The 23,814-nt window shown below is 41.7% G+C and overlaps 1 protein-coding gene across 4 annotated transcripts in view; it reads right to left on the bottom strand.

Annotated features, from left to right (window-relative positions):
• camk1da (calcium/calmodulin-dependent protein kinase 1Da) overlaps nt 1-23,814 on the bottom strand; it is a 63,627-nt gene that overhangs the window by 30,042 nt on the left and 9,771 nt on the right. For 2 of the 4 annotated variants that reach the window (XM_037122160.1, XM_037122161.1), the window contains exons 2-3: nt 6,139-6,270; nt 2,053-2,127 (exon numbers count right to left, since the gene is read on the bottom strand). In XM_037122160.1, the coding sequence (XP_036978055.1) occupies nt 2,053-2,127; nt 6,139-6,270 (207 nt within the window). Of the gene's footprint in view, nt 1-2,052; nt 2,128-6,138; nt 6,271-16,678; nt 16,778-23,497; nt 23,626-23,814 lie in introns of those variants that run through there. The other 2 variants (XM_037122162.1, XM_037122163.1) reach the window with 2 other exon arrangements.

The following is a 23,814-nucleotide window of genomic DNA, read 5'->3' as shown; positions in this document are numbered from 1 at the left end:
TTTTATAAACGGGTGCAGTAGTAGAATCACATAATACATTTTTCAAATCTTAACCAGGATTTCTAACTATTTCACAATAAATGTTAAATCAACTTTCTGCATACTGGTGCCTTTTATATTTTCATCCCTGCCCCTCAAACATCCTGAATCCACCACTGACCTTTAGAACTGGATCACAGAAAATGTCAATAATCAGTTCAATAACGTTAGGAGTAACTGGAGAAGTCAAACAAGTTCTTCTGAATCTTAATTTTTAATGGCAATCATATCATTTGAAGCCATAAATGAAGTAATTATGAACTACACATATTTTAGATAATTTCAGTAATTATTGCAAAGATATTGTATGAATGTTTGCTTTCTATCAGTGACTTTTATCACTGAACTGTGATTTAGTCAATAGCTGGGTCACAGGGCTTTATGATTAGTCTATTTACATGGATAGAGTGCTCGCTGTTGAGATATTTTTTTCCATTTCCAAAAGCAATACAGCGGTTTGTTGGGAAATAATGCATGAGTACAAATGAAATACACAAAGCTGTAATCTTGGTGTCCTCCATATTTAAGTATTATGACTGGGTGCAACCACAAAATCTTGTGGCTTAGCTGTTATTGTCCTTCAAACATACACTGGAGGGTTTATTCCCTGAATCCCAACTAAATAGGTTGTGGCTTTACAGATTTACAGTTTCACAAGGGAAAACTTGTAGTTTTGTATGTTGGAAATCGAAGGATCCAAAGATGTGTGGTCGGATACAGATAATCCGCTGACAACAGGTTGTAAACATAGCTACTGTTGTGTAATCCTCAGCAATGACTTCCACCTGAACTCAACTGAAATGTTTCCAGTATGAGTGCCAAACTTCCAGACAAACTTCTCATCTTATGTAATCAGTGCGTAACCTTGCCGTGGAGGTTAGTAGGGCACCCATGGGTGAGCCACGGGCTGTCTTGCTTCCCTCTACAGCTGACCATCAAAGCAGAGATGCTACTGATGTAACAGAGACCTTGTAGTTGTGTGGTGTGTTTCTGTGTGAGTGGGAGGACGGGTGGGCTTTGTGTGTGTCTGTGTGTGTGTGTGTGTGTGTGTGTGTGTGTGTGTGTGTGTGTGTGTCTCAGTAGAGCTGTCACTGAAATGAAAAGTGCATGTGTGTATGTGTGTGTATAATGATGGGTGGGTGGGCAGAAAAATAAGATTGTTAGAAGTGTGAAAGAAGACAGAGATGGATTATGATGAATGTTTGGATCGTACGCAGCGTTTTATGAATAATTATGAATACAATTTTAATTTTAACAAATCTCTCCATAAACTACCATCTAATTAAATCAGGTTCTAAATAGAAAATTGTACTCTTCCTCATCAACTGAGCTCAGAAAACACTGCCACAACTCTGACTGCCCTCTGTTACAGAGGAACAACTAAATCTCAACACACTCTAAATCTAAATATACTGAGCCACACTGCTCTGCATGTTTAGTAGGAAAATGACTGGAGGAGCGCATCTTCGTCCTTATAAATAAGACAGGAAGGCAGTCAAATTTACCTCCATAAAAACCTTCACCTCCATGTGAACCTGCTTTTATGTTCCCAGTGAGACCTTTTGTGTCAGGTAGACCGCAGTATATCAAAGTTCCGGTGGTCATACCAAGTGTACACATTAAAAGGATGCAAAGACAGGAGCAAATGTAAAGAAAAGAGTCCAATTTCCAGGCTTCCATTTTACAGTCTTGCTATGTAATTCAATTATTACTCAAAACGGAAAGAATGGGAAAAAATAAAAATGGTACAAGAGCAATTCACCTGAATTAATATTCAATTCTGAACATGTGGAGGGCCCTGAAAATGACTCTTAGGGTAGTTAGTAGACCCCTGCATTAGATCATCCCTACATCATAAATTTACTTATGTTGGGTATCCGGGTAGCCTAGAGGGTAAAATGTAGCCGCACTGATCATTTTCAGGTTCATGTTTTTATCCTGGGTGTCTAATAGACATTGTTTACAAACTGACAAAAAAAGAACAAAAGAAAGGAACAAGAAAACTGGACTCACAGCTGCATGATCAGGTAGAGGTGGTCGGGACTCTCGTAGATGTCTTCCAGCGCCACAATGTTCTCATGCTTGATCCTGCAAAGCAACAACAGGCCATTAGTAAAGCTTTTTATTTCAAAGCTGCAACATGTCCGACATCACACAATAACACATTAAGAGAACTAAATGACTTTTTAATCCTAATGATTGCTGTAGGACTTCAAAAATGTTGCTTTGCCATTAAAATTCTGCCACGTCAACAAACATAACTCATAATCCAGAGTAATACACTGGTAGTGTTTACCTTGGATGGTCCCATAATCTGGACTCCAGTATCCTGATCTTTTATCCTTAGTTCCTCTACTGACTGATCTGTCTTACCTAAGGTCCATATTACATGTCCAAATATACTTCTGCTTTTATGGGGAACAGCTACTGTCTTTCAAGTGGACAGCTACACATGATCTTCTGCCCACTAATTTCCATTTATTCATTTTTTTTGCTCAGTTGCCAGCAAACACCATCTGCCAGTGAAGATCTAGTGATATGATAAAGGTCTAGAAGAGCTTCTGAACGAACACTGAGGTGAGATCGTTACATCAACTGCTAAACTTTGACGCTCAACTTCATTTCTCAAGCAGATGGAGGCTTGTTGACATCTAAAGAAGACTGTGGAGAATGTTAGAAGGCTCCACTTAAATAGAAAGTAAATAATAAGTGAGATTATTCCAAAAGTCTCACTTTAAGTTTCATCTCAGTACACATTTGTCAGGGATTCAAACGCATTTTCATCTTCCCCTCACCTTTGTGCTCATTTCTGTCGGTTCTCTCCTGATTTCTCCATGGTTACAGCACTGTGATGAGGATGTTTGTGTGTGTGTGTGTGTGTGTGTGTGTGTGTGTGTGTGTGTGTGTGTGTGTGTGTGTGTGTGCGCGCGCGCATGTGTAGGTGTACATTCGTTATCCTAACACCTCATACCTTGTAGAAACACGATTGATTTTGTGAGTCTTTGGGTTAATCATCTTTTGCATTGTGAACAGCGGTAATTCCCCCTGGTCTATCTCCTTCAAACACACATACACACACATACAGGAATCCACAGGAGGCACACAGGTGAGCATCTAACACTTATTATGGAGCGCATGACCTCTGCGATAGCGGAGCTTAGACGTGACTCATACACACAGACACACGCACAAACACACACAGACACACACCAGACGCAGGCGTGCAGGTTGAAAAGGGATAATGTGTGTGTATTCAAGCCCTGCCTGGGATAATGAAGAGCTGGCAGCAAACAGTCTGAGTGTAATGGCAGAGGAGAGCATTCAGAGAAACCCTCTCATGGATTATAGGCTTTATGCTACAGTTAGTTGTTCTCATTCATGGATTTCTCCTGCATGTGTCCTGAGTTACTGCTCCACACGGCTGGAGCAGCTGTACACTCCAAGTCGTAATGTCTGCTATTCTTAACCGTTTCACAACTTTGTAAATTATTTTCATCCGTCATAAGCTCTGACTTCTGCTGAAATGATGAGGGTGATTAACAGAAAATGATTCTATGACAATTTACATAATTGGTCAATTATTAAGTCATTGGTATCATGTGGTATCCGTGTTTCATCAGCATGAACAGTCTTGGCAGCTGCCTGTTTTTGGAAAAAAGTTCTATAGAGTTCTATAGCATCTGACCAGCATACTGCACGTTAGCTAGCTATTGTTTGCAACAATAATGATAGCTAGCATTAGCTTGCTGTTAGCTAACCTGCTAGCATTAGCAGATAACATAACATTAGCTAGTGAAAGGCAGAAATAATTATATTTGGCCACAGACAAAACAGCATATCACCAGAGTAACTGCTGTTAGCTGTAGCTGCCCTAAGCTAGTTAGCTCAGTTAGCTTTGTAGCTAGCGGTTTGGACTGTTGTTTACACATTCTCCTTTAAAACATATTAAAATAAATGCTGAAAATCTACTGTCATGACAACATGAGGATACAAAAAGACTTTGCTCAGCAACAGCAATTACTTCATCAAAGGGATTTTTTAAATATTTGAGTGACCATCACAGCAGCATCTGAGTGGACAGCAATCTTTATTTTTATCATTTAAGTGACATCTTGGTTCAGTTGTTTGCACACAAGCTATTTTTGGGTCGGTACAGTCCCTGAAAATTTGGTACCATGGGAATTAATAAAAATACATGCTAACTATTATGATGGCATTGACCTGTAACTACTGTAGTACATTGTCATCGTCAGTGTTTGAGTTCCTCCACATTAAGACCAAATTTGTCATCATGGATGTTCTGTCCACCAATTTATCCCTTTTTGCAGTGGAAGGACATCACCGCCTTCCTGATTTGCAATCCACCTGATTTCCCTCCAAAGCCGACCTGGTGTTTCGTAGTGAACAGGCTGTTAGAGACTGCCAGTCTGCTCACTTACACTCTCATTTGTTTACACTAATGACACCCATTTGTCTGAATGAATGTCTACATCTCTCCTCCATTACTGGCGGCAATTCTAACTTCTCTTATGTGCACGGTGGAGCCAAATCAACAGATGTATTGTACACTATCTAATTGCACAATACATGTGTATTGCATTGTCACAGCATAGAGAAGCCCAGCAGTTTGACATTTCTGTGTAATTGCGTTGTAGCATGCTCATGTGATTCCTGCTTGTTTTTCTCTGCAGGAGGCAAAAAGTGCTCTTTCCAGAGGCTTATGTGAAACATTTCTTGTACTCTGAATGCACTTTAAGTAATAGGCTAAAAACGTTTTCTTCTCATCTTGTGTTTTTTTTCCCAGTGAGATGGTTTCAGTCTTTTCAAAATCAACTAAATCAGACAACCTCCCTAAGTGCTTCACTTGTATATTCAACCACTGGAACGTTAAATTCCTTTTTTCCTTTCCATGGACCGACCACTCACATGTATCTCAAAGGAAGTATATGTAAGATTTTTTTTTTTAGTTGACCATGTTGCTGTTATTGCACAGTGATTGTACAGTGACTGGTACTCAGTGTCGGGGCCACAGCAATCCTGGTTTACATCCGGGTCATGGCAGCTGTGGTAAGCTTTATGTCTTTGCTTTAAAGGGGCAGTGAGTGAGATATGGCATGCATTTTTGTGCAAAAAATTAACCTTACAACATATCAGTGACAATGTTATGTAAAACATGTATTTTGTTGCAGAGGTGTCTACTCTAGCTAGCTTGCTAACCAGCTAACCAAAGCCTAGCCTTCCCATTTCAGAATACCACTTCAAAAGGAGATGGTCAATCACTGTAGCATCCAGTTGCCCACAGTTCAAAATGAGAAGATGAAGAAGTAGCGCTGCCCTGAGGGCGTAATTCAGACCTCTCGTCAGTCATGTTGAAAGCACTGCCTGTGGTTAGTCCATTGAAGAACAGGTATTCAATAAATGACACAGAAAATGCAAAAATGGCTGAAGCTCTTTGCAAGCCACCACTTTCAGCTCCACCACCTACTTTCACAAAGAAGTCACATTCAATGGCAGATAAAGAAGTGATAGAGATAGAAGCAAAATATGCCTTAACACTGGTGTTGCTTCCCAATGCTGGGGACAGCTCTAGATGAGTCAAAGGATAGACTGGTAGGCTGTTGTTATAAACAGCTATGAATGCTGACAGTGGCTAAAGACTGTATTTTTTGTAGAGGTAGACACTCCAACTCTCAGGAGAAATGCTGCTCCTGATTTTTCCTGAGTATGAATTCGGCAGGTGGCCGATTCTTACATATTGCACATTTAAACTCCAACAAAGAGGCCAGTATCCAAACAGATCCACAGCAGGACTCCTGTGGTTAACAGTGTGCAGCTGTTTCGTGCTCACACGGACAGAGGTCTCAGTCGTGATGTGTGTGTGTGTGTGTGTGTGTGTGTGTGTGTGTGTGTGTGTGTGCGCGTGTGTGTGGTAGGTGGGCTGTGGATCGTGACCTGGGGGCGGGGGGGTTTGGGGGGGGGGAGGCGAGGGGTGCGTGGAAGAGAGAGGAGATGCACAGTTGCCCCGGTAACCAGGAATGAGGAGGATTATGTGCGCGCGTGTGTGTGTGTATGTGTGTGTTTGTCTAGTAGCACACTCACTTCCTGAGCACGGCGATCTCGTTCTCGATGCTGCTTTCCTTCCCCTTCAGAGCCTTCTTAGGGATGCACTTCACGGCGAACATCCGGCCGGTCAGCTTCTCCTGAGCCAGGACCACCTCGGAAAATGCTCCTCTATCAACACATAAACAAAAATATCATGTGAGTCACACGCAGATCATTTACTGTACAATATAATCTTCTGCTCTCTGGTGTCCGACTGGTTTTCGCATTAAAGTTTTCATGACATTCTGTCAGCTGTGGGGGGGGGAGTCTGTACACCCCGCAGGGTTTAATTTCATCTGAAATATAGATCCTGCTTCTTCAATCTACACGCTCACATACACCAGACGGATAAAAGCATGATGCACATTGAGTGTGCATATGAAATACATTCAGTGCAATCAGCAGCAGAATATAGGCAATTTAAGGACAAGTTGCCTGTCTGCTTTCAAAAATATGTCTTATTAGCAGTCCTTTCTTGGCTTAATTTGTATCATTTCCACAGCATACATTAAATCTGCATTTTTGGCAGGGCAGAAAATCCGAAAGCATCAATCTTCAATTAAATCCCCACAGACTTCAGCAGACGCTAGCAATTTCATTGTTGCATTCTTGGAGGAGAACTCGAGTGATTTAGTGTTTCACTTGCATAATGTCGGAGCAAAGATAAAAAGAAAAGTTATCAGAAGCCAAGATAACCTTCAAGATAGATAGATAACCTAACTTTTAATTCCCAGTATGAGACAAGCATTTCCCATAATTGAAATAGGTAACAGGCTGCAGGATCAACTGATAAATAACAGCTGACAAGCACTGGGAAAGCAGTCTTGCTTCAGGTATGGACATGGCCTGTGTGTTTTGGTGCACGGTCCACATCTGGTTAGAGGTAAAATGAGTATTAGATATCATTTTTCATCATTTTTAAAGGTTGAATTTGTTAGAACTGGCCACCCGTTGAACTCACACTCCCAACAAAAAGGGGCAAGAGCCCCACAGTATTCTGTTTATGTAGCTTCTGTGAGCTTGTTAGCTCAGTTAGCCATGCAGCTAGATGGTGTTTACACTGTTAACACATGTCCCTTGGAACGCCGGGACAAAGAGGTTTTCAAGCCCTGAGCTAGCAAGTCAACATGCTAGATATCTCTGCAAAACACGTTTCTTGGTGTTTTAAACAGAAATTCTTACATGTTTGATCTTGACAATAAAAAATAATCGTATCAGGATTCTTATTTTGAACCAGAATGGCACCCATCAGTAAACCTGCCTGCATGGTAAATGAGCAAGTCTTTCAAAATCCATGTTAGTTTTAACATGACTTCCATTATAAATTTGTCTCAAACAAGACAAACCTGATTTTTTAGCGCTCTCCTGAGTCTCAAAGGATATTAAAAGCGCCCCTTTAAACATTTTTATAGGATTGAGACTCACATATCAGTGCCATTGCTTCAGATTAAACATCACAAACAAAAACGAAAACTGCTTTTATTCTAGGTGAAAAATCCAGTCAGTGTATCTCAGTTATTGTGCCCATTTGATCCCATTTACAACAGGCACAGGTATCAAATAAAATGGTAATATGCAGAAAATTACACTGAAACGGTAATGTGATTGGATCTGCCAAGTGTAACATTAGAACATTAGCAGTTTCTTTTATCTATTCACTCAGAGAGGTCGCTATGCTTGAGAATGATTTCAAGTTTTTGTTTTCTTGCATCATAAAAACTGATGATCTTCAATAATAATCACAGCACCAATATAACGCAAAACATTTGGAAAATGAAATTCAGCCATGTCTTTGGGTTCTTGCATGTTTGTGTGTGCGTCAGGAAGACAAGCAGGGTGATGAATGAAGATGAGCCCATTGTGAGTTAATCTGGCTGAACCGCATGTTGACTCCTGTGTCGATCTGCCTTCAGCTTCACTAATATCACATTAGAGCAAACATCTCTCTCTCCTTATCTCTTCTCTCTCACTGTTTCCCTCCCCTCTTTTTCCTTCCCTTCTGTCATCTTGTCCTCTACAACATTCAGGCTACCTGCAGCTGACACAAATTGAAATTTACAACATTTTGAGTCCCGCTAAATGCAGAATGATATTACATTTCAGCCCGCAAGACGATTCTTTTACGGCGCTTCATGGCCTGGCTGATGTTGTTGCTGTTGAACTTCTGACCTTTAGTTTCATATGAGCTTGAACAAGGCTTGAAATCCCCCTTATAACTGAAGGGGGAGAGAAAATGGTGCAATAAGGTTGTAAAACTACCTGCCTGTAGAAATAAGGCTGCCTGAGTCAGTATCATCTTAGTATTAAGTCTCTTCATAAGAGTCAATTCTGTCTGCATACACAGAGCAATAACAATAACAATAGAAGTTGTGTTTGTGGCCACATGTTGAATGTGAGTCCAATATTCAGTCTCCTTTTAGCTCCACCTTTGGTCTCTACTGACTCCTGGGGGTAATGTATGCTTCATTAGTTGCTTAACACTCCATCGTGTTCACCAGCTGGCTGCTAATTTTACCATCTGCTGTTGTGGGCCATTTAGCCAAAATTAGCTGAAAGAAGCTAAAATGATCAATGGAGATGAGGGGAACTATGGTGTCTAGTAGTAATTCCAGTGGTTTCGCCTACATGCATTTAGCGGCAGCACACTTCTGCATTTGGTAGAGGTTAACACTAAAGCTACCAGCGCTGAACACTGATTCATGATTATCATCCTTGCAGAAAGAGACAAATCAACCTGATGTGAGTGTGCATGTTAGCACGCTGAGAATTTAGTGTTTGGCTTAAAGACCACTGAAGTACAGCCTCACAGTGCTGTTTAACTTGACTTGTTAATCTGCTGCCGCATGTGAAGCCTGTTCTGGGCTCCAGGGTGTGACTATATTGCGCATAAACCAAAAAATCTGTCACGTACAACTTAACATTGTCACTGGATGCACCAGTGGGCCTGAAATTTAGGTTCAGTTCATTTTTCAAACAATTGCAGTTATTGCCATTTCTTGTTGCATGTGCTATCATGGATCGTACAAGAAAAACATGTGTTTGCACCTTTATTCCTCTTTACAAACATTACCATATTACTTTATTACTGGGTCCACTAAATGACAAATTCAGGCCTAGGCCAATCACAACCGTTCATCTTATATGGGGCAGGTTTCATATATTGACTAGAAATACTGTATGTGGTTTGACAAAATGTTCTGTGATGTTCTTTGTGTCAGGGTAATAGTAGCCAGCTAACTTTCCAACACAATGTCTCAGCTGTACCTAACATGCTTGCATGTTCTACTGACACTTTAACTAGTTTAGCGCTACAAAAACTTCTGTTGCTCTGATTAATTAATGTTAAGTTTATCCAGTTACACAGAGAGGTACTGTATCTTAGTCTGCACCAATTGACAATGCCTCTTGGAATTTGGAAAATCAACTCAAAGGTTATCATATAGATATAATTGAGAACTATAACAGCTATTAAAAGATCAAAAGCTGGAAGAAAGAGAAACAAGACTAAACTCGTGGTAATCCAAAGCAATAAGTGTAAATAAAGTGTTGATGGACAGCACCACTATTTAAGATTACTGTCCTAACCTTGTTCTGCTGATTAAACATTTCATTCTAATATCTGTCAAGACTTTACATCTAAATCAGAAAAGGCACAATTCATGAATTAACATTCATCTCATCTGCCTGCTTGAAAAATTAATTTCACATCAGGTTACCTTCTATACAGTCGACTACCAATCTAAACCTTATTAAAAACCTTCCTCCTCCTTCACCTCGCTGAGGTTTTTATTCATGGCTGTTGAGTACGAGACATCAATATGTGAGTGTTGCCATGCAGAAAGCCTTCGAGCCCTTTAGAGCCGAGCACATTTGACAAGCCACCCATCTGCCACAAGGCCGAACACAAGCTTGCCATCCCAGCAGTAAACACGCATTGGGAAAATGGTTCGCTGCCGTCTCTCCTGCAGCGCCTGCTCTCTGTGTTTTTCTCACGCCTCTCAGCAGGACTCTCGTTCTCCCTCTCACCTTCACTCCCCCCCTCCTTGCCCTTCCCTCTGCCGTTCTTGTCTCTCACCTCGCGCTCCACACATCTTTAACAGTGACATGTGATCACAGTGCCAGACAGTTGCCCCCGATGATTAAGGTGGACTGCCCGGTGACCCATCAGCTCGCTTCAATCGCCGCACACGGGCGCGCAGACACACAGAGTGGATACCTGCTCGCACTGATAAGGGCTGTTGTTTTTTTTTTTTGACAAAAAAAAAAAACCCAGACAAAACAAGTGGGCCAGGCTGATTGTAGTGTTGCATCAGCTGCACACACACACACACACACACACACACACACACACACACACACACACACACACACACACACTCGCAGACACACACGCACACTATCTGTTCTTTTCATTCATCACTCTGAGAGAGACTAGTGAATGCATGAATGAGCATCTACTAAAAAAAGACAGGGGATACATAGTGTAGCATAAGCTCTCAATCTTTCAGTCACACACTCTGTGCTTCTGTTTGTGTGTGTGTGAGAGCGAGTGTGTGTATGGGGGTGTCCTCTACACAACCGACTATACTTGATTGCCGCCCTAATCTGCACTAAAATCCCGGTTCCCCCTAATCCCAATAATCCTAATGCCACAAACACATTATGTCTGATAACATAAAACAGAAGCATATCAACCGAGTTCACTTTGATGATCGTTCAAAATGTCTGCCTCCTCTGTCACTATTATATGATTACACTGCAACATTGGTGTAATTATTGCGAACAATCAACAACAAACACTCCCACTACAGTAGAGACAACTGGTTATCTTGAACTCCATCTCACACCACTGGTATTGGCAATTATGACACACAGTGGTTCTTAGATTTTCACAGCTGCTGCTCTTATTAATCTTCACAGGTGGGCAGACTGCAGCTGCACTTGCCATTATGCATTTTCAAATCCAGGATTTTTATTTGGAGGTGTCAAATAATTCAGCGGCAACACCTTATGAAACAGAGGAACAACTGGCATAGTTTGTATCTTTTATCATCACACTGGAAATGACAATAGGTAATGTTAAAGAGGGGGCTCGTGTTGATGATGCAACAGAGAACTGTTACCAAACTGCACTTTCCCTCAGCTCTAGTGGGCATTTAAGCATATTTTGGCTCATTGTTTTGGCATTATGGGACACAACATTTGGTTTGATATTTGGTTTATAATTTGGTTGGATGGCATATGACTGATATACCCTTTCTTCCACCGCAGCAGCAATAATTGCAGCTGTTCCCGTACAAACACTCAGATGTAACACTGATGAGGGTATATACAGAAAAAAACTTACAATTGCTTTTTTCTACCTCAAGGATGCACTTCTTGGAGGAGTGATTGCTGTACTAAACATTACCACAAAATCTAAATTAACATCATAAAATAAAAATAAAACTAGTTATTTCATTCACTATGAGGAAACATGTTCCAGTAATCAAACTGATCCCAATGCTTCATGCTAACCCTAACACTACCGTTGCCACAGTAATCGGTGTCGAAATCAGTATTTGAAGGCTCTGGCTGCACCAAAAGAAGACTGATACAGTGCAGCTCCTCCATCGCGTTTTATTAGTCCCAAAACCAGCACACATAAAAGTCAGGCGTGTGCACGTTATATGAGGGAACAGAACAGAACTCGCGAGGGAGGGAGCAGTTTTGCTCCGCATGCACAATTGTTTTTCTCACAAGCACAGGGTTGTGACAGGCAGGCTTGACCCCCGCCCGCTCACTGGCAGCTGCTCAAAGCTGACTGGTCCAGAAGGTGGCTGATGGCTCCTCTCCCATCTTTATCTCCAGTTTGACTCATGATTTCAACTAGAAGAGCACCCAGTAGAGCACATACCTCTGCTAAGGCCCAACAGTCCCCTTTCGAGGGCACTCATAGACACCAACCACATAGATATGCCTGACCGAAGATCCACGCATCATTCCCTGGTAAATGAACCATTATGTTAAAAACTTCTCATCTTGTACCTTTATCTTGATCCACACTTAATGGGGTTTACTCTGAGTCAAGACCTGTTTTTTGTGTGTAATCCCACTGACAAACCAACCAACTGACAAACACAAGTTAAAACAGAAAACAAAAATGAAATTCAAGACAATCCTCAGTTCATTTAATGATGTACAAGTGAACCCTGCTTTGGCTCTAATCATGACACTGATATGGTGAAACAGTGTTTACCACCACCCTCAAAACATCAAATGAGAGAATAGATGGTGTTCATCCCTCCACAAGAAATGGAATTTTTAAATTCAGAAGCTTTCGCTGCATGAAAGTCTTGGATACAATTCTGCTTTCAGAGTCATGATCAGAACAAGTTATAGGAAAAACAATGTTGATGTACCAACAACCAACCACTGATGTGACTGTCAACAAGATGTAGATGTTGGATCACTAAGTAGCAACAACTAAGAGCAACAGAAAGTATTTAATACAACAGGAAAGAAAGGCATCATTTATATATACATATATACACACACACACACACACACACACACACACACACACACACACACTCTGTTCATTCATGCTGAATATCATGTCTGAATAGTGGCAAGAAGTGAACGAAAAATGAATTGTGCTGAAATAAGGGAAAAGGTCAGGAGATGGAGCAGGGAAGAGAGTGTGTGTGTATGCGTGTGTGTGTGTGTGTGTATTTGTGAGCGTTGTGGATTGAGGCAAAATGGACCTAACAAATAAGCTACTTGCAGGTTCAGAAGCATACACACACCACCACTACCACCACCACCACTGCCGAAACAGCAGTAAACCCAGCATGGTCCACTTCACATTTTCTCAACCCTAAATGTATTTGCTTGCCACACACACACCATCACACGAACACAGACACACGCACACACACACTTAAGGACCTGTGGGGTTCATTTGATTAGAGGAAAGGGCTTGTATAACATCTGGCAGCTGAGTTCACAAAACGGGCTGTGTGTGTGTGTGTGTGTGTGTGTGTGTGTGTGTCGGGGGTTGACTAGCTGGCAGTCCCCGCTTGCTGTTACCCGCGGCAACGATGATTGCATTTCCTCCTGTATGAACCTGTGTAATTGTGTCAGTCGAGCTCCACTGCCTCTGTCAGTCTGTCGAAAGGAGAAGATGTATTGGCAAGAACAGAGTGTGCATGTGTCCGTTTCTCCGTCGCACGTACCAAACAGGGAAACACACACACACACACACACACAGTTTCTCACACCCACCCACAAATGCACGCGCACACTTGCACGGTGAAAGACGGAGATAGAAACGGAGCGACTAGAATAGGCCGACAAGGTGACAGTGACACATTTAACGTGGAGCCTGAGAGCAACCATCAATGGCTCTCAATGTCAAGCTGAAAATACATTCAGCCTGGAAAGTTGTGAAGTCATCACATTCTTTTGTGTTCCACTGAAAATCCACCTGGAGCCAAGGTGATACTTGTAAAAACGAGACGGCAGATTTCATTTGGTGTGTGCCTCTTTTAAATGCCCCGGCACTGTTGGAGTGCAGTGGTGGAAAACATCTAAAATGCTTCAGCAATCTTGCACAGCAGTGGTGCCATGAGGTTTTGGTGTCAACCCGTCTCAGTCAAAGGGCAAGAGCTTCTTTTAGAGGGCCACCATCAAACAGTCATGCACAGAGGAATCCATTACTGAAAAGGCTAAGAGGGCACGGCAGGAAAACACAAGTTGGGATGTGATTGGAACAAAGACTGAAGTAAAAACATGTCCCCACCACCAAAGTATACTTGTTGGACTAATTATCTTACTAGCTCATCAGCTACTAGCTACAATTAGACTAAAAGCGGATGTGTTCAAACAAGACTAAAGCTTTGTTTTAGTTTCTGGAGCAGGTACTGTTCTCGATTTCATTTTCCACTGCTAATAGTACCCCTGTAGAACCGGGATTTTTTAACTGATGTCCAATCAAATCTATGCAGGTGCATGTTGTCTTTTTGTTAATCTGCAAGCAATGTGAAGTGTTTACCATCTGAAAGACCTTCAGCTAAACCTTTTGCTCAAACTGGATAGTATTCCACCTACTACTAGGTTTGGGCAGATATAGATACTATTGTATATCGCAACATTTGATGTCATATTTGATATTTTTCACAATATCAAATATCAAACAGCTGTTATGGCATCCCCTGGATTTGAAAGGAAAATGAAGCTTCCCAATTTGGCAACACTTTAGGTTAAAAGCGAGATAAAATGTAGGGCAGACGGATTTGAATGAGGCTTGCAGAACAGTGAGAAGCGCAGCTGCGGAACTAGCAACCATGATATCATCTATCGTGACGTTTGGGCAGGACGATATCACAACATACAATTTGGGATTTTGCCCAAGCTTGTCATCTCTGAGAACATGTGGCTCAGGCAGATTTATCGACAAAAGTGTACATTTCCATCTGATATATAAAAGTAGCCTAATAATGAAGAGAGAAATGACTCAAGTTTTGTTGAATTAGTATGATTTCACACCTGTAACAGCCAACTGACATACACAGGGTCATTAAATAAGAGGAGATGATGGACACACGTATCCCCAACAACGCGAGTCCATTAAGGCTCTCCTGTTGGCTCACAAAGTGCTCTGATGCAGAGCAGTTGACTTTCATTGAAGCTGTGAAATGGCATTAATGGTGCACAGTAATTGTATTAATTCATTAAGTGCAAAATGTTAACACGCCTCTCACAAGATGATGCTTCACCAAAAACACCCTCCCATCATTCAAAAGGGTTCCCATCCCTGTTCTTTTCATTGTCTCTCTCACACACACACACACACACACACACACACGCACACACACAAACACACACACACACGCACACACAGAAAAGCATATTGTCAGCTCGGTAGGTAGGTCTCTTCCTGCCGGATCAATAATTAGAGGTTTAATCAAAGCAGAAGTGGTTGACTCTGAATGGATTCTCACACACACACACACACACACACACACACACACACACACACACACACACACACACACACACACACACACACACACACACACACACAGCAGAAGGCATGATAATGACAGAGCATGGACAAGGACAATTATCCACCACCGAACTATCGTCATCACAGAGCAGACCATGCACACACATTAACACACACACAAAGTTATTTTCATGTGCTTTGAATACAAAGTAATCTGCCTGGATTGCGTGTCACTGTCTCGATGCCAATGAAAAGATAGGCCAGATAGCCCCCCCCCGTGCAGGCCGATAGCTGATGGGATGTAAATGAGAAAAAGATACAAGGGGAATGGAGAGACAGAAAGAAAGAATAGCAGTGAAATGGTTGGAGGGTTTGTGTGCGGCAGATTAAGAGAAGAGAACAACACTGACAAGGACAAAGAGAAAGAGGCAGAGAGATGAAATGTAGATGTCAGGTAGGCGGTGTCGTTTGGTAGAAAAAGACCTCTTGCTTCAGTTTTGGGCACAAGCCATTTGGCGCTCAGACAGAAACATTTCATCTGAGGCATCTTCTATTACCCAGCAGGCTGAGTGTTGGAGCCGCATTCAGCCCACTGAACCAAGACCCAACTGTGTATTTGACACCGAAAGTTGACTTTTCAAGGCAAACAGGGTTTCCTGGTAACCTGAATAACACTGCTTTTTAACAGCAATGACTTTTTGTATTTTTGGTATTTCAAGAAACTTACATTTTCATAAAACTCACATTTTCAGTAATCTCAGTGTTGGTTTTTGATGGCATGTGCAGAGTTGCTGGCTGTGAACCTAAGCCTGTTGTTGCACACTAAGAATGCTAATGTGTGGAGAAGTCTCTTCATACAGCGGCAGGAAGGTGGGGATTCACTGAAGCCAAATTGCCATGAAAAAACATTAACAAAGGCTACAATATCACAAGGTGGAAATATAAATGTGAATGAAGCGACAAACAAGATACTGAATATTTTCATCCCTTTTTCATCTTGGGCTTGAATATTTCAATCATCAGAAGCATGTTAGCTTCAATTAATCACGAGAAGAAGATGGTGCAGAACATTCATGGTGTGTGAAACTGATTCAGTGTGCCAAAGAGGGATTTAAGAGACTGACAATACCATGTCTCTGCCAATACTGAGCACTAAATTAAAAAAAAATCAATTCAAATATGCAACAAACGCAACCATGTAACCAAAGTATTTATAATGAACTATAACTAATATAGTTATTAACCACAATAAAAATGAAGCTCACAGAGCGACATTATATACATTACATGGAAATGTTTAAGATAAAAAAAACAATACTAATACTGAAACTAATTACTTTTACTAACATTTACTAACATTTTTTTTTTTTATGCTAAAAACTGAAGTTGAATGGGCAAAAACACTCTGTAAACGTACAAATACAATAACAGTTCCATGATCATACATATTTTGAACAAACTCTCTAAGTTATCAACTTCACAGCTGTGCTCACTTATAGTTTCAAAGTGGTACCCTATCTGTCAAAACTGCATCCATGGTTGTCTTACCGCTCATGTTTGTTTGTTGTTTGTTCTCCCGCTGGATTCCTAGCACTTAGTCTGCAATTATTTTGGTAAACACAATATTACCAGATTTTTTTTGCATGGCCAGCGGTACAGAAACTAAAACCCAAGTCGTAAAAAAAGTGTTTAATAGGTCGTTTGAGATCAGGTACAATAACGAACAGTCTCACAGCGTAACTTTACTGGTCAGTGTTTCTGTTTCATCTTCTCACGGCCTCTCAGAAATGATCTCAGGACCTGTTGTAGTTTTCTGACCCACAGGTGGAGAACTGCTGCTTTGAATCACTATGGCAACGGGAGGCAAGGCGTGATGGGTAAGGATTTTATTACTGCCGCTGTGCAAACCCAATGGAGCGGAAAAACAGGACTGTTGTCACCCACGAAGGAGCAAGCACTAACGGTTTTCAGCAAAACCTCATGATCCTAAGTCCATATTTAAAAAAAACAAAACACACACTTGAGGTGACATTAGGGAGCGGGCGCTCAGAGCGTCCCTCCTCGCATGTCTTCCTATCTCTTTTTATTGCGAGTGTGTGCGTGCCTGTGCACTATATGCCTTTGTTGCAGGGTGCGTAGGCTTAAATAGCACTGTTGCCACGGCAGCAATTAAGTGCCAATTATAGTCTATATTCTCACTGTGGCTCCGACAGCAGAAGATGAAGATGAGAGAGAGAGAAGAAGAGAGAGAGAGAGAGAGAGAGAGAGAGAGAGAGAGAGAGAGAGGGGGAGCACTGACAGTAAAATGCCTGAACAGTCTTCAATGCAATTAAGACAAAACAGCCACGTCAACCAGAATTTGGACTAAAAGCTCGAGACATTGTAATCCAACCCATTGTGCATATGGGTGCGAATAATGGGCTCCACTCCACCAGCAGTTCCACAACAGATGGCACACGCATGCAGAGCTCTTCTGGACAAAATTAAACATTAACAGAGAAACATGAACCAATGCATGCTGGGCGAGATCACGCAAGGACACGGATACCACTGTGAATAAGAATTCAAAAGAGATGAATCAAAGCACAGGATCCATGTTGACAAAGACCTCTTACCCAGGAAGTGAGTTGCAGACCGTGATTCCAAGCTGTAATTCGGAAGAAAATCAGATAAAGATTCCACTGAACAACCTGATGTTTGTCTGGACACTTGATATCTCCAAACTGCAGACAAAATAAACTGTGATCTGGAACTTATCAGATAGAGGGGTTCCACTTTTCCAAAGAAAAGATGCCCATGCTGGGTTAGGCACAAAAACACTTCCAAAGCAGAGCCATGCTAGTGACTCTATGAGGCTCTATTTAGTCAGTGAAGTGCTTTGGACTCTAATGTCAGCAGAGCAAAATGCTTACAATGACTAAATGCTACCGTGCTCATTATTAGCAGTTATTATGTTGGCCCTGTTCACCATTACTTTTGCATGTTGGTGTGCTTACAGTTGCAAGTAAAACTGAGGCTGATGGGAATGGTCTTAAATGATGTATTAAGGTTGGGTTGGATTATACCTCCGCACGACGTAAATACACCAATCTGCCTGAACTTCTATTTGTTGTTTGTCTATTTGCTGTATGGACTTGTCTGCACGGCCACTACACATCACGTGTTACTACACTACATCCAACTCGAGGATACGTCTCACAATTTCATACCGGCTTACTTTGTTTACATGAGGCGGACCCTGCCAGTTTTCTAGATTTAAACAGAGAGTGATCTCGTGACCTCAAAATCCTCTAAGAACATCTTGCTTATTCAGGCATGAAAAAATAAAGTTTCTGAGTTTGTATTATTACCTCATTAATATTGTAAACATTACACATTCAGAGTTTGAATTTCTGAATTCAAAACTACATAGCGCCCCTTTAAGTAGTATAAACAGAACTACTATGCATCGGTGCTGTCTGCAGCTGTCTGTGTATGCCTCCATTGGAGAGTTTAATCCATGTTTAAACGCACAGTATGTAATTACTCCGGTTAGTGGTCTCTCAATCAAAACATGACATGATATGAGATGCAAGTTGTGTGGGATCCAACACTGCCGGTGAAATCTAGATGACTCAGGAAGAAATGTGGTCTTATTTATGTTTCATTTAGTCACTTTCACCGAGATACTTCCTCACTCTCTGACTGCAAGTTAAGCAACACACAACCAAATGACATGCAACGTCACCTTGAATAAAATTAGGGATTTCTCTGGGACAGAATACACAAGTCGACAGAATATACTGTATAACAAACGTCGAGTTGTTTTGTTTTTTTTTATTTTAAGGCAGGAATGTTACGTATCATACCTTTTAGGCAGCAGGCACCAGTTAAGTGTTCTGTTGCTGCTATTTGGAAATGTTTTGATGTACCGGATTTGGTTCATTTCCTTGCTTATCCTAATTAATCTGAGCTACCTTCCAACTCGCAAAGTTGTTTGTCTAACATTTGTTCCACAAAGCCTTGTGGAACGAATTTCCCTGAAACGAGAGAAACAGTATTTGATTGAGGTGTGTGTGTGTGTGTGTGTGTGAGAGAGAGAGTGGGTGTAATTCAGTGGAAAAAGGGAGTGAACTACAAAGGAAAGAAAGATGATGCTTCTTGTCCCCTTTGTGTGTTCACATGAAACAGACATGGACACATGCATGTAGTCACACACACTAAACGCAGCCTGAGGAATGAGGTATGGATTTGCCATAGCAACAGCCCTGACCACTACTGGGATGTCCCTTCTGTTTACATTAATCCCCATGGAAACAGCTTCAGCCTGTTTGCAAGGACGTGCGAGGACTCTGGGCAATCCAATGTTGTGTGTGAGAGCCAGAGACATGTTTGCATGTGTGTGTTCATGCTTATGGTCATGCATGCTTTAGAATACATGTGTGTATGACTGCATATGTTCAATCTGAAAATCAAAATTTGGGAGCTCACATCTTGAAGGGGATCCATGTAGCTCATCAGGTTAGGTTTGGAGATTAACCACAAATACATAATAGTTCACTATCACTGGTGCTCTGGTTATTGTCCCTTATAATCAAAAGTGGACTGAAGGTGGGGGAAATAGCCAGAACAGGTGCTCATAAGGGGATGCTCAATGTCCTGACTCACTCTGGACCGAACCACACAGACAAATGTAACGCCACAAATGTGCAATGTTATTTTTTCATATTTTTGTAGACAAACAGAAACATTTGCTCGAGCACAGCTATAGTTGTTGGCAGAAAGAGTATAGGTGGGAGGCGTCACTGTGTGAAAGGTAGGATCGATTATTATTTGGTTTTGGGAGAAGATTGTACACAGAACGTGACTTTGGCTTTTTCCTTGGCTGATATTTGGTGCATTCATACACATCATCATTTCTTTATGCAAGTCCGATGATTAACAATGGCCTCAAATTTACAATAAAAACAGCACACCATTACTTTAATAAACCACTATGGCTAAGAAGCTGTTTTGTTGACAGAGCAGAAACTGACTCTGCATTTTGTCTCCTGTGACCTTGGAGATTTCCCTCACCGCTCACACACACACACACGCGCACACACACATACGATGGATGTCACACAATAACATCAACTAGGGCTAAAAGGTACAAGGCTGACTGCAGTGACAGCAACACAAGCACCCAGGCAGCTAACAAGAACCATGCTGAGAGAGGCATACAGAGGGACACAGAGAGAGAAGTGGGGGGGGGGGGCAGGAAATGGTAGATGTGGGAGAAAGACACACAGAGTGAAATATCATTTTGCTTGTCTTCCTTCTTCGAAGGCTGGAGATAAAAAAGTCACTGCCAAACACGTCGAAGGCCATGTTGGAGGTCCTTCGCTCTTATTTAGGGTGTAGAGGAGTTGATGAGAACAGTAAAATTGATTTGTCGGCAGAAGATGATCTTTCATGACATCCAGCCAGAGAGGAGAGGTCACACGTACGAACTACTGTAAATTAATTACAGTTCACCATTGATTTAGGGTTTTATTATTAAAATTCAGCATATACATTACAGTTACTGATCTGTTACTCCTATATTTGGTGATGTAGGCATGCATAGCCATATTTATTTATGAGTTAACACTTCCTATTTACTAGGCCTGTGTTGTACTTGAGATGCCACAGATATACTGCCACTCTATGTTTCCTGTTGGGCTGCTGGGGATTTTGTCTCCATGTATCATTTTCTGTGTGTAAACATCACTGTATTTGCCTAAGATGGAGACCTTTCATTATATTTTCATTACTTTCGGGGAGAGGATTCTGGTTCAGAGGCAGAAAGCCAACATATCAACTACCTCTGGCTCCTCTGTTAGCTAATGTAAAGTGAGAAACAAAGCAAAGATCCCTTAAACAGGCTTCTCAAAGACTTGTAGAAGATGCATACATGTTAAATGCAAGCGAACTGCACTGAAACAGTAACCTTACTTCATACATCGGATGGGCTCTAGCTGTGACGAGATGATCAATATTATTCAGTTGTTAGTCCTTGAGTGGGATCCATGGCTGAGTGGAGTGATATCACCTTACAAGACCTTCACAGACTGTTCAGTGGGAACATGACCGAGAGTGTTATTGAAGGGCTCTCCAGCTTCACCACAACAAGCTGTTAGATGTAGCTCCTTGTCTCCAGTATGCTTGTTAGGCATGGAAATTAGTCATTAATAAGCAAATCAAGCTCCATGCCGGAGACCTACATACATGCTTTACAAATGTATGATAGTGTATCAGGTGTAATGATACTATTAAAATATGATCCAGTTGCGCAGTGAATGAAGGTTTTTCTTTTTTGTATCCAGGCATTGTCATCTTGCTACAATCTCTATGACTAACACACAGGTACACATACGTGCTCAAACTTGTTTTACCCTCTAATGAAACTATGCAGTCACGTCCACTGCAGCTGTCTTTCATGCATACAAACCTAACCACATATACCGCCGTCACACCCAGACAGAGGTGACACACAGGAGAACAGGTGTTAACATGACTACGGGTCGGCATAACAGTTATTCAGCCAGCTTTATCTTGACTCCGTTCAATAGATTACAAATTCATGTAATCGCTGCTAACGTCACAGAAGCGCAGTTAAAGATACACAAACATAACAAATGAGGTGTGTAAACAGCAGCGGAAGGTTGCTCAGGGTGCGGCCGGGCTTGAGACTATGCCGAATGAAAGGTGCCCATAAACAGCTGAGCAAGCCTGCTTATTACGAACACCTGTGGGTGAGAGTGTCAGCTACAAGACTTATATGTGAATATTAGCAACAACGTGAAGCTGTGCCACGTGACCAAAAGTGAATGATGCAAATGCCATGAGTCAGTTGAGCCAGTTTCTCCCAATTGATTAGTGAGTGAAAAGAAATGCAGAGTGGAGAGAGTTTCATCAAAATCTACACAGCACAGTCTGACACATTCAGGACATTTACACGCAATCAAGAAGACAGGTTCCATTTTTTCAGTCAACTGGAGGGTTTTTGTAATGTGTAAAAAGTTTTCAGTTTTATCACTGACAGGTTATATGCCTACATTTTTTTTTTGGAGTCTTGTGGTCACCTAGCTTTTGACAGACAACGAGATGAGACACCAGAAAGTCACTGCACAAGGCCTAGAAATAGTCAGACACATAAAGATGCAACAAGTGCTTTTTACACACAACCCCGATTTCTGTTGCGTTGCCTTTTCTGACAAGGACAGTTGAGAGACAGACAGGAAACATGGGACAGTGAGGGGAAGGATTTCCCCCTGGAATACAGACAGAGATCTGATCTGGGCGATGAGCCCTCATGCGTTTTTACTCCCGAATGTGTGACACGATGAAACCTCTTTTGACCTATCTGGGTAATACTATTTTTGGGGGGAAATCCAAGAAGGATCATCCGAAACACTGCATGTGAGGTACAGATGGTTTTTCCAGACAAAATGCGAATGAATCACTGTTATGTCACAATGATGTCATGGCATCAGCGTACAAATTAAATGATGAAATGCACATCTGCTACGTGTGTGCGTGGAGCTCAGGTGGCTTTCAGACAAATGAGAGAAAGCTAGACAGTACTGCTACATAACAGGGCTGCTCTGAGGCGACGGATGACGCATGCGACATTTTCTCTCACATGCACATCAATGCACACAGCTGGGTGTGACCAAATGGTAATACAGTTTTTGCATACAAATGATTTCACTAACTGTAACGCAACCTCTCTCTCTGTCTCTCACTCTCTTTTTCTTTCTCTCTCTCTTTCTAAAGCTCCTAACAGTTGAGCCGGGGACATTTTAAAACTTTGGGACTTCAACTTGTGTTCATGTTTGGGTGTGTGTGTGTTTGTGTGTGCGTGTAGCATTGTATTCAGCTCAAGGACGACTTGAGTGTAACTGGGCCAAGCTGCACCAGATAAACAGCCACACACACATACACACACTGATCTAAGTACAGTAGTGGGACTCAGTGAAAGTAGGTCTGCTATAATACAGCAAAAGCCTCCAAGGTGCAGATGAGTGTGTGTGAGGGTGTGTGTGTGTGATACTCTTGTGAAGTGTAATGCTTTGCACAGAGCAGACAGCGTGTGTCATTTTACACTATTGTTTTCTGAGTTAATTCTGGTGTGTTTTAAGCAAAAAATGGGTTAGCATGAATATGCTATGCTCCTGCGTCTGTGTGTCTGTGTGTGTCTGTGATTCTCTGACACATCAAATAGTTTGTGTCATTGGGTTAAGTTTTTGTGACTTGGCTCATGTTCGTGTGTTTATGTAGGCGTCTGCCTCTCTCTCTTTCTTTGAGTGTTTGTACGTGTGTATGTAGGGTGTGTGTGTGTGTATGCAGTCTGCCCTAAATTACCTGTCCAGAAGACAGAGTGTGTGCTGGCCAGCAGTGGAGCGGCTGTGGCGCTGCTTCCATTAACGGCAGCGATCATTCACAATCTGATGGGCAACAGCTAGCTGTTACCACGGCAACCTGCTGCGTGCCTGCCAAATAATATTTGGGTGCATGTTGTCACACTATAACTATATCTGCAATTTGACTGCTGTAGGATAAAGCCCCAGAGAGGTTATTGCGGTGAACAAGATGTTAAATGAAAACAAGAAGCAGGCGAGTTATTAGCAAATGAAACATAATGTAGAAACAATTTGATAGAAAGTAACTCCTGAAATAAA

The sequence above is a fragment of the Acanthopagrus latus genome, chromosome 14, assembly GCF_904848185.1.
Source record: "Acanthopagrus latus isolate v.2019 chromosome 14, fAcaLat1.1, whole genome shotgun sequence".
NCBI lineage: Eukaryota > Metazoa > Chordata > Actinopteri > Spariformes > Sparidae > Acanthopagrus > Acanthopagrus latus.
The sequence above is the reverse complement of the archived record's forward strand: the minus strand, read 5'-3'. Positions and strand labels throughout refer to the sequence as shown.